Here is a 12500-nt window from a genome sequence, read left to right on the forward strand (position 1 = left end):
AATAGGGAACACCTTCATCCCATGGGTAGTCCATATGTATGATATGGTGACTGCAGGTGGAAAGGATAAGGCTTTAGAGCCCGGAAACCATATTGCTACTTCGATGTCCAGTGCACTTGACCTTTGACCTTTTGACCCCAAAATCGATAGGGAACATCTTCATCCCATGGGTAGTCCATATGTATGATATGGTGACTGTAGGTGGAAAGGATAACGCTTTAGAGCCCGGAAACCATATTGCTTCTTCGATGTCCAGTGCGCTTGACCTTTGACCTTTTGACCCCAAAATCGATAGGGAACATCTTCATCCCATGGGTAGTCCATATGTATGATATGGTGACTGTAGGTGGAAAGGATAACGCTTTAGAGCCCGGAAACCATATTGCTTCTTCGATGTCCAGTGCGCTTGACCTTTGACCTTTTGACCCCAAAATCGATAGGGAACATCTTCATCCCATGGGTAGTCCATATGTATGATATGGTGACTGTAGGTGGAAAGGATAACGCTTTAGAGCCCGGAAACCATATTGCTTCTTCGATGTCCAGTGCGCTTGACCTTTGACCTTTTGACCCCAAAATCGATAGGGAACATCTTCATCCCATGGGTAGTCCATATGTATGATATGGTGACGGTAGGTGGAAAGGATAATGCTTTAGAGTCCGGAAACCATTGCGTCTACAGACGGACAGACGGACGGACGGACAGACAGACGGACAACCCGATTCCAGTATACCCCCCCCCCCCCCCGCAACTTGTTGCGGGGGGTATAACTAATGTAAGTAGTGATACAGTATTATACATTTACTAACAAACTTCAGCTCTAAAATAGATTTCTTTGAATACCTTTTCTTCACTTTTTTCCACTGTTTCTTTGGCTGCCAATGCTGCCTCTTTATGAGCTTTTGTCTCAGAATAATATTTGAGAATACGAACTTTACACCCAGCTTTCTCCACCATAGTGGAAGGATACAGTCCGTCTGAAGCGTAGAACAATTTTGTTGTCTCAATCTGCCAAATGGAAAAAAATAAATGCACATGATTATCACTATAACAGTTAAAACTTTAAATGATGTACATGTATATCAGGAAATATTTTATCCCAGATGCATTGAAGAGGAGTGAATCTAAGACTAGCCCAAATTTGAATTCATCTCTTCAGGATTTAATTCAAGCTATATTTCACTCACAAAGTGAATGGGATCGGGCAGCAGGCATAGCCTATTTTAGCCCTCTCTCTTCAGGATGATGGCATAATGGGCAGAAATTTAAACAGAACAGTGGAACAATTTTCCTGGTTTGTCGCAAGTACCTTTGAATATCATAATGCTCATATACAAGATACACAAGGCATTTAATGTGTAATAAATTATGTGAAAAAGAAATGTTTGAGAAACTGAGAAACATAACAACCCCACCCCACCCCCAATGTGGCAATAATGAAAAGAATCAACTTTTATATTTAGTAGCTGAGAATGGTATATCCTTTTCTGCTTTTCCTAAATATGCATTTAGTTTTTATACTGTATCATCAAACTTAAAGAAGCCTGTATTAATTTTGGCTCCACCCTGGAACCAAAACCCTTATTCCTGGAATCATGAAATTGCCAAATTTGGTAAAGGACTACCTACCCCTTCTAAAAATCTATTTAGTTACAATTTATTTTCAATAGCCTCAAAAAATACCTTTATATCTAAATGTGTTACACATTGTTAGAGAAGGATGAATTCAACAGAATGGGAACAAAATTACTTAGTTTATACAAAGACAAGGGTGATGCACTAGATAAGGGTAATTACAGAGGCCTTAAGTTGATTGATCAAATAATGAAAGTCTTTGAGAGAGTCATGGAGCAACTGATCAGACAACAAATACAGATTGATAACATGCAGTTTGGATTCATGCCAGGTAGAGGAACCATCGACAGCATATTTATCTTATTTTAAATAAAAACCCAAAGCAGCCAACAAACCCCTATACTTGGCTTTCATTGACCTTGAGATGGCTTTCGACCGAGCAGCTAGGAAAATCATCTGGTGGGTGCTCCATAAGTTAGGTGTTGAAGAATGGATAGTTTTAAAAGACTGTGCAGATCATATAATCTAATGGAAGAAGCCATGTTTGTGTAGGAGATGGCTACAGTGATAAGCTTAATGTCAATGTTGGTGTTCATCAAGGATCTGTTTTGAGTCTGTTGCTGTTTTGAGTTCTGGAAGCGTTGTCACAAATTTCATATAAGCTGCCCTTGGGAGCTCCTATATGCTGATGATCTAGCAGTTGTTGACAAGCTCCATTGAGTCTGATCAAAAGAGTGACCAAGTGGAAGAAGAGCTTGGAGGAGAAATGACTCAAGGTCAACATGGGTAAGACTAAAGTGATGATATCAGGCTTGAATACGGAATCTATGAGAAGTTCAGGAAAGTTCCCATGTTCAGTTTGCCTAAAAGTAACAGGCAGGAACTCCAACTTCTGTAACAGCTGCCCATGCTGGGTCCATAAGAAATGTAGTTGAATCAATGGTCCTCTTAAACCTGATCAAAGATACAAGTGTCCGCGCTGTCATGGACTTGTTCAACCTATTGAAGGTAGGCCTATGACAGAGGTAAAAATTGGTGAGGAGACAATTGAAGTTTCAGCAGACTTTTGTTACCTTGGAGACACTTTGTCATCTGGCGGTTGTTGTTAATTTGCAGCAAAAACACAATGTAAGTCTGCTTGGAAAAATTCAGAGAGCTTCTTCCAATCCTGACAAACAAACATCTAGCAATCACAACCAGGGGCAGTCTATACTTAACCTAAATTAGACCTGTGTTGCTATATGGTTCTGAAACATGGGCACTAACAGCCACCACTCTAAGAAAACTGATACGCAATGACAAAGCCATGATAAGATGGATCTGCCTTGTCAATCCTGAGGTGAATGTCACCTTTGAGTCTTATTACTCAGCTTAACATCAGAAACATCGCTGATGTTATCCAGACATCTAGGTCGAGATGGTTAGGCCATGTTGAGCGCAGTATAGTAGGGCTGAAACGATTTACCAAAATATCGATACTGTTCAATATAAACGCTCAATTCAATGTTTGATTCATTTCCTGGATCTTCGGTTTGATGCGGTTTTTTTTTAAATCGGGTTCAGTAAAACACTTCAGGCTTGACATCTACTTATTATTTTACATGCATGAGGGATAAAATGGTGTCCGATTATGGTCAGACTCTTCTTAGCCTCTAGAGTCTAACAAAAACAATAAAGAACTTAATCAGTTTAAACCACAAAGCAAACAGATATCTTACTGTTCGGCAGTTTGGAAACATTTTACTTGTAAGATTGTGACTGTGAATCTTTGTAATTAAATTTTTCTTCCAAGTTATTATTCTGTAAACTGTATCATATTGAAAATATTGAATCATGACATAAGTATTGCAATACGCATCATATCATGAAGGGGGCTATCGTTTCAGCCCTACAGTACAGGTTGGATATCACAGGTTCGTACACTGAATGTTACTGGATATCGAGCTCCAGACAGACCAAAGCTGACATGGGAGGTTTTAATGAAACAAGGATTAGATAATATCAATCCACAGGATCACCAAGAATGGAAAGAAAGACTTTGATCTTGACAGGACAGCCAGGCCTCACTCTTGCAAAAGGACTAATAAAAGGCCTGGATAATAAAAATGGATAGTGATGATGAAAGGTGAAGATAACGAACAGTGATCAATCTCATAACTCCTACAAGCAATACAAATAGATAGTTGGGCAAACACGGACCCCTGGACACACCAGAGGTGGGATCAGGTGCCTAGGAGGAGTAAGCATCCCCTGTCGACCGGTCACACCCGCCGTGAGTCCTATATCCTGTTCAGGTAAACGGAGTTATCCGCAGTCAAAATCAGTGTTCCAAGAACGACTAAACAATCAGTATGAAACACGTCAGACAGAATTTGACCCAATGATAGGTTGTATTGACGAACTAGATCGTTATAACGACCATAGAATTTGCAAAATGATGACTTCAATCAAGACTGTTGAAACCCCTGTACCATCAACTTGTTTGTCAGTAGCTTACCTCGATTTAAAAACTGACTATACGCAGAACAAGCTCTTGCATATCGAATCAGTTGAGATATATAAACACCATATGCAGGTGATAATGGAATATTGCTATATAAATATGGGAGGTTGACGATGGAGAAGCTGAAATCATCCCGTTTGTCATACAGTTGAGTTGTCAATTTGCCGTTAATGTCTACTTTCAATAAAATATCTAAGTATGAAGCAGAAGTGGACGACTCTGTGGTGTCCTTTATTTCGAGCTCACAGGGATATATCAAATCGACATATGAATGAAAGTTATTATTGTTAATAGACAAAACGTCATCGATATATCGAAATGTCGAATTGCAGGCCACAGCGAGAGATTTTTTCTTCTCACGTAGAAGTTTTTGAATAAATTCTACTTCATATGAATATAGAAACAGGTCAGCTAACAAAGGAGCACAATTCATGCCCATGGGAATTCCAACAGACTGTTGGAAGACCTGATCACCAAAGACCACGAAGATATTTTCAATGAAGAACTCTAGCATATTTTTTATTTCAACTTCAGAGTACTTGTGCGTGGAATCAGAGTGATGTTTAATAAAGTAAGTTTTTGAATGACTGATCACTAGATATGAATATTTCCATTTTCCATTTTTGTTGAAGAAGCAACTGTCTATGATGTCAAAAAGTCTAGTCTTTAATTTATCGTGAGGAATGGTCATGTATAGTGTTGAGAAGTCATAGGTTTTAATGTTATTGATTTGGGAAAAATTCTGCAATTTCAAGTTTACTAAAAGTTCTTTAGAATTTTTTAGAATCCACATTTGATTAACACCACTTCTGGCATATGTAGTCGCACAGTAAGTTTGAAGTTTCTCCTTCACAGCTGTTAATATTTTCGTGAGGAGAAAAGATAGGGGCTTGGTTGAGCACTTACAGGATCCAGCAATGTATCTTTGTTTGTAAGGGGTTTTATGTAGTTTAGGAATATATACACTAAGTATACCAAGTTTTGTCATGTCCTTGAGTCAGAACCTATGGATCATGACATTTACAATTTTGACAGAGGCCTTCCTGCTCTACATCACTATGCATTTAGTTTTTCCTACAGATGTACAATATTGTTGAGAAGAAGATTTTTTAATATTGGTCAATGAATGGCAGTTTTTGTCCCATCCCCAAGGCCCCAGGGGAGTCCTGAAATTTAAAATTTATGTCTCCCTTGTCCCAAAGATGCTTCATACCAAATTTGGAAAGAATTGGAATGTTTAATTGTTAAGTCATTCAACAGATCATTCAATAGCACCATATCAACAATTGAAACCTTACATAGGACAACACACAGTCTGAGATACATACAAGTTTTATCAGATTTCAAATATGAATGTATCCTTGGGCATTGGATGGCGGTAATGAATGTTGTTAATCTTTTGACCTGGCTGGTGGTAATGAATACCATTTGACCTACCCTTTCTCCATTTCTTGTGAAGTACACAGTGAGTTCCTGTTCTTGTACGAGATAACCTTCATCATCAAACTCCCCCTCCACTCCACAGCCCACTACATCACCAACCTTGTATGCCCTAGAGGTCATCTTTGTTCCAAGTGATATCTGGGACAATCTACAAAAACAATTCAATGGTTAGCTTTTGTGATGTGAGAAGTGAATCTATAGTAGATATCAGCAACATTCCAATGGTTGATCAACAATGATTGATCGTCATGGTTTCTAAAATTTTATAATTGATCATTAACTTACATTTCCAATAATGTTTACAAAATGGAATATAAATTGTCAAGGATGCCTTTATTCATGCAAAGCCTAGGTTGAATCTGGGAATATCGGGATTAAACATCATTTGTAATCGGGGAATCATAGGGATAAAACATCATCTGTAATCTGGGAAGTGTAGGGATAAAACATCATCTGTAATTTGTGGAGTATAGGGATTAAACATCTGTAATCTGTGGAGTATAGGGATTAAATATCATCTGTAATCTGTGGAGTATAGGGATTAAATATCATCTGTAATCTGTGAGTGTAGGGATAAAACATCATCTGTAATCTGTGAGTATAGGGATAAAACATCACGTAGTTTCATTTTGTTCCTCTATCACTCTCTGTAGTGTCTCTGTGTTGTCTATAATGATCTTGTTAGACTCTCGATTGTTTCATTTTGTTTCTCTATCACTCTCTGTCTTGTCTATGATGATCTTGTCAGACTCGAGATTGTTTCATTTTGTTTCTCTATTACTCTCTGTCTTGTCTATGATGATCTTGTCAGACTCTCGATTGTTTCATTTTGTTTCTCTATCACTCTCTGCAGTGTCTCTGTGTTGTCTATGATGATCTTGTCAGACTCTCGATTGTTTCATTTTGTTTCTCTATCACTCTCTGTCTTGTCTATGATGATCTTGTCAGACTCTCGATTGTTTCATTTTGTTTCTCTATCACTCTCTGCAGTGTCTCTGTGTTGTCTATGATGATCTTGTCAGACTCTCGATTGTTTCATTTTGTTCCTCTATCACTCTCTGTAGTGTCTCTGTGTTGTCTATAATGATCTTGTTAGACTCTCGATTGTTTCATTTTGTTTCTCTATCACTCTCTGTCTTGTCTATGATGATCTTGTCAGACTCTCGATTGTTTCATTTTGTTTCTCTATCACTCTCTGTCTTGTCTATGATGATCTTGTCAGACTCTCGATTGTTTCATTTTGTTTCTCTATCATTCTGTCTTGTCTGTGATGATCTTGTCAGACTCGAGATTGTTTCATTTTGTTTTTCTATCACTCTCTGTAGTATCTCTGTCTTGTCTATGATGATCTTGTCAGACTCGAGATTGTTTCATTTTGTTTCTCTATCACTCTTTGTGTTGTCTGTGATGATCTTGTCAGACTCTCGATTGTTTCATTTTGTTTCTCTATCACTCTCTGCAGTGTCTCTGTGTTGTCTATGATGATCTTGTTAGACTCTCGATTGTTTCATTTTGTTTCTCTATCACTCTCTGTAGTGTCTCTTTGTTGTCTATGATGATCTTGTCAGACTCTCGATTGTTTCATTTTGTTCCTCTATCACTCTCTGTAGTGTCTCTGTGTTGTCTATGATGATCTTGTCAGACTCTCGATTGTTTCATTTTGTTTCTCTATCACTCTCTGTAGTGTCTCTGTGTTGTCTGTGTTGATCTTGTTAGACTCTCGATTGTGTCATTTTGTTTCTCTATCACTCTCTGTGTTGTCTATGATGATCTTGTCAGACTCTCGATTGTTTCATTTTGTTTCTCTATCACTCTCTGTGTTGTCTATGATGATTTTGTCAGACTCTCGATTGTTTCATTTTGTTTCTCTATCATTCTGTCTTGTCTATGATGATCTTGTCAGACTCTCGATTGTTTCATTTTGTTTCTCTATCACTCTCTGTCTTGTCTATGATGATCTTGTCAGACTCTCGATTGTTTCATTTTGTTTCTCTATCATTCTGTCTTGTCTATGATGATCTTGTCAGACTCGAGATTGTTTCATTTTGTTTCTCTATCACTCTCTGCAGTGTCTCTGTCTTGTCTATGATGATCTTGTTAGACTCTCGATTGTTTCATTTTGTTTCTCTATCACTCTCTGAAGTGTCTCTGTGTTGTCTATGCTGATCTTGTTAGACTCTCGATTGTTTCATTTTGTTTCTCTATCACTCTCTGTAGTGTCTCTGTGTTGTCTGTGTTGATCTTGTTAGACTCTCGATTGTGTCATTTTGTTTCTCTATCACTCTCTGTGTTGTCTATGATGATCTTGTCAGACTCTCGATTGTTTCATTTTGTTTCTCTATCACTCTCTGTGTTGTCTATGATGATCTTGTCAGACTCTCGATTGTTTCATTTTGTTTCTCTATCATTCTGTGTTGTCTATGATGATCTTGTCAGACTCGAGATTGTTTCATTTTGTTTCTCTATCACTCTTTGTGTTGTCTGTGATGATCTTGTCAGACTCTCGATTGTTTCATTTTGTTTCTCTATCACTCTCTGTGTTGTCTATGTGTTGTCTATGATGATCTTGTCAGACTCTCGATTGTTTCATTTTGTTTCTCTATCATTCTGTCTTGTCTGTGATGATCTTGTCAGACTCGAGATTGTTTCATTTTGTTTTTCTATCACTCTCTGTAGTATCTCTGTCTTGTCTATGATGATCTTGTCAGACTCTCGATTGTTTCATTTTGTTTCTCTATCACTCTTTGTGTTGTCTGTGATGATCTTGTCAGACTCTCGATTGTTTCATTTTGTTTCTCTATCACTCTCTGCAGTGTCTCTGTGTTGTCTATGATGATCTTGTCAGACTCTCGATTGTTTCATTTTGTTTCTCTATCACTCTCTGTAGTGTCTCTTTGTTGTCTATGATGATCTTGTCAGACTCTCGATTGTTTCATTTTGTTCCTCTATCACTCTCTGTAGTGTCTCTGTGTTGTCTATGATGATCTTGTCAGACTCGAGATTGTTTCATTTTGTTTCTCTATCACTCTCTGTCTTGTCTATGATGATCTTGTCAGACTCTCGATTGTTTCATTTTGTTTCTCTATCACTCTCTGTGTTGTCTATGATGATTTTGTCAGACTCGAGATTGTTTCATTTTGTTTCTCTATCATTCTGTCTTGTCTATGATGATCTTGTCAGACTCTCGATTGTTTCATTTTGTTTCTCTATCACTCTCTGTCTTGTCTATGATGATCTTGTCAGACTCTCGATTGTTTCATTTTGTTTCTCTATCATTCTGTCTTGTCTATGATGATCTTGTCAGACTCGAGATTGTTTCATTTTGTTTCTCTATCACTCTCTGCAGTGTCTCTGTCTTGTCTATGATGATCTTGTTAGACTCTCGATTGTTTCATTTTGTTTCTCTATCACTCTCTGAAGTGTCTCTGTGTTGTCTATGCTGATCTTGTTAGACTCTCGATTGTTTCATTTTGTTTCTCTATCACTCTCTGTAGTGTCTCTGTGTTGTCTGTGTTGATCTTGTTAGACTCTCGATTGTGTCATTTTGTTTCTCTATCACTCTCTGTGTTGTCTATGATGATCTTGTCAGACTCTCGATTGTTTCATTTTGTTTCTCTATCACTCTCTGTGTTGTCTATGATGATCTTGTCAGACTCTCGATTGTTTCATTTTGTTTCTCTATCATTCTGTGTTGTATATGATGATCTTGTCAGACTCGAGATTGTTTCATTTTGTTTCTCTATCACTCTTTGTGTTGTCTGTGATGATCTTGTCAGACTCTCGATTGTTTCATTTTGTTTCTCTATCACTCTCTGTGTTGTCTATGTGTTGTCTATGATGATCTTGTCAGACTCTCGATTGTTTCATTTTGTTTCTCTATCATTCTGTCTTGTCTGTGATGATCTTGTCAGACTCGAGATTGTTTCATTTTGTTTTTCTATCACTCTCTGTAGTATCTCTGTCTTGTCTATGATGATCTTGTCAGACTCTCGATTGTTTCATTTTGTTTCTCTATCACTCTTTGTGTTGTCTGTGATGATCTTGTCAGACTCTCGATTGTTTCATTTTGTTTCTCTATCACTCTCTGCAGTGTCTCTGTGTTGTCTATGATGATCTTGTCAGACTCTCGATTGTTTCATTTTGTTTCTCTATCACTCTCTGTAGTGTCTCTTTGTTGTCTATGATGATCTTGTCAGACTCTCGATTGTTTCATTTTGTTCCTCTATCACTCTCTGTAGTGTCTCTGTGTTGTCTATGATGATCTTGTCAGACTCGAGATTGTTTCATTTTGTTTCTCTATCACTCTCTGTCTTGTCTATGATGATCTTGTCAGACTCTCGATTGTTTCATTTTGTTTCTCTATCACTCTCTGTCTTGTCTATGATGATCTTGTCAGACTCTCGATTGTTTCATTTTGTTTCTCTATCACTCTCTGCAGTGTCTCTGTGTTGTCTATGATGATCTTGTCAGACTCTCGATTGTTTCATTTTGTTTCTCTATCACTCTCTGAAGTGTCTCTGTGTTATCCAAACCTATAAAGCTGGGCCATGATTCAAACAAACTGAATCTGCACTACCTGAGATTTATTGTATACTATTCATGGCCCTATTATTATTGATAAAACGATTTTATTGAATCCCCCCCCCTCCCACATAGAACTTTGAATCTGTATGGTGGCCCTAACTCACCCCTGGGGTATTGATTTGATCAAACTTTAATCTGCACTACCTGAAGATGCTTGCATTTTACCTGATGGTAGCCTTTATTCATTTCTAACTCTTTGTTTCTTATTAAAGGTTTAAAAACCTCAGATTTGTAAAGTCATCTATTTATATTATACTCTGTGTATCAGTTATTCATTGATCACAGATCAAAGTATCATAAAAAAATATCATATCTTTTCAAACATATTGGTAGTGTATGTTATCGTTTTGTTCTTAACTGGTATCCAACCCTACATACAGATTCCAGAAATTATTTTGTTGGAAACGGGAGATTTCTTTTAAAATCATATTTTCCAGAAGTTCATGTACTATGGTACTGATCACCAGGGATACTGTCCTCTACCATAATATGTACTAATTTTTCATACATTTCAAAACTTACTCTGAAGTATTATGAAGACCAACTTCACACTGATTCATTCCAAGGTAAAATCCGGGGGGCTTGTCATAATGGGCCACACCTATAGTCACTCGAGATGGACACGCCAGGACTTCCATCTCAAAGTAGGTCAACATTACGTTAAACTGAGTCTTGGCTACAAAGATTCCAAATGTATTGATGCCATGCTGTGCCCTGTAATCAAAGAGTTTAGATTTCATTAAAGCAATGAAAAAAATCCAAGAGGTTCATGAACCATAATGTTCACCTGAATTACCTTGCATTTACAGATGCTTTTTATAAGCCCTGGAACCCTGATTGCCCCAATGATCTCTTTTTGGACAACTACATACTATGTGAGGATGCTTGCATATGTTTTAAAAAGCCTTGTTGTTCTGATAAAAAGCCTTGTTGTTCTGATAAAAAGCCTTGTTGTTCTGACAGCCTATGGTCAATATGATAAGAGCAAAATGTTATTAATATTTATTTCCACCTCTAAAACAATCCTACTAGCCTTCAAGACATAAGAATAGAAAAACTCACCCACATTCCATAGTGCCGTCATCTGACAGGATAACTCTTCTCAAATAACCAAGTGTTATCTGATCTCGTATGACTCCCTGTCAATCAGACATAAAACAGAATAAATACATCATCTATATCTACCACCAACACAGCCATACAATCAACTTCAATTTTCTGCACACATATCAAACACCTATTCCAGAGAGCTTATATCACAGTTAACTTATACAATCCTGAGAAAGCTCCAGGGTAACTTACAGGTTGTCTGTAGATTGGCTGGTGATGCAATAATCTTAATTTCCTCACACCACCTGTGACATACTTCGCAATTACTTTGTTCTGGGGCACACCACACTCAAATGTGTACGGAAATTGGTATTCACAATACTACAAAAAACAGTAAGATGCGGTAAATCATATTTCCTACATACCTATAATCTGGCTACTTGTTGGGTGTGTCACAAACAAGAGGTACTGTGAGCAATGCTCACTAAGAATACCCCCTGCTTACCCCAATCTCTCAAAGGGTGTTGTTAATAGGTATAAATTACCTCTTTCCTGAGTGTAAAAATATGGTATGCCTTTGTAGAAGAAAATGGAAGATATAGTCCAAACACAAATCCATGGTATAAACCTATAATTTTGACCTTGAGATCAAAGGTCATGGTCATAAAGAGGTCATAAATGTACATGACACATAGTCTCATGGTGATACACCCATGTCTTATGGTATGACTATGTCAAAACCCTATGATCAACTTTGACCTTGAGGTCAAAGTTCAAGGTCATATGGAGGTCATGAAGGTACATGACACATCGTCTCATGGTGATACACTCATGTGTCAAATATGATATGCCTATGTCAAAGAACAAAGAAGTCATGGCCCTGACACGAGTCCATTGTAAAAACCTTTAATTTTGACCTTGAGGTCAAGGTCATATGGAGGTCATGAAGGTACCCGACACATCGTCTCATAGTGATACACTCATGTGTCAAATATGGTATACCTATGTCAAAGAACAAAGAAGTTATGGCCCGGACACGAATCCATTGTAAAAAACCTTTAATTTTGACCTTGAGGTCAAAGGTCAAGGTCATATAGAGGTCATGAAGGTAGTTGACACATTGTCTCATGGTGATCCACCTGTGTGCCAAATACAGTATGCCTATGTCAAAGAACAAAGAAGTTATGGCCCGGACACGGATCCATTGTAAAAAAAAAAAAACTTTAATTTTGACCTTGATGTCAAGGGTCAAGGTCATATAGAGGTCATGAAGGTACTCAACACATCGTCTCATGGTGATCCACCTGTGTGCCAAATATGGTATGCCTATGTCAAAGAACAAAG

At 37.7% G+C, this 12500-nt stretch overlaps 1 protein-coding gene across 1 annotated transcript in view; it reads right to left on the reverse strand.

The window, feature by feature from the left end:
- The window catches only part of LOC125679294 (uncharacterized), a 280879-nt gene that overhangs the window by 214400 nt on the left and 53979 nt on the right, over positions 1–12500 (reverse strand). Inside the window, exons 15-19 of the mRNA XM_056154454.1 lie at positions 11409–11537; positions 11169–11245; positions 10629–10820; positions 5517–5670; positions 845–1009 (exon numbers count right to left, since the gene is read on the reverse strand). Coding sequence (XP_056010429.1) covers positions 845–1009; positions 5517–5670; positions 10629–10820; positions 11169–11245; positions 11409–11537 — 717 coding nt within the window. The remainder of the gene's footprint in view (positions 1–844; positions 1010–5516; positions 5671–10628; positions 10821–11168; positions 11246–11408; positions 11538–12500) is intronic.

The sequence above is a fragment of the Ostrea edulis genome, chromosome 2 (genome assembly GCF_947568905.1).
Source record: "Ostrea edulis chromosome 2, xbOstEdul1.1, whole genome shotgun sequence".
NCBI classification, from domain to species: Eukaryota; Metazoa; Mollusca; class Bivalvia; order Ostreida; family Ostreidae; genus Ostrea; species Ostrea edulis.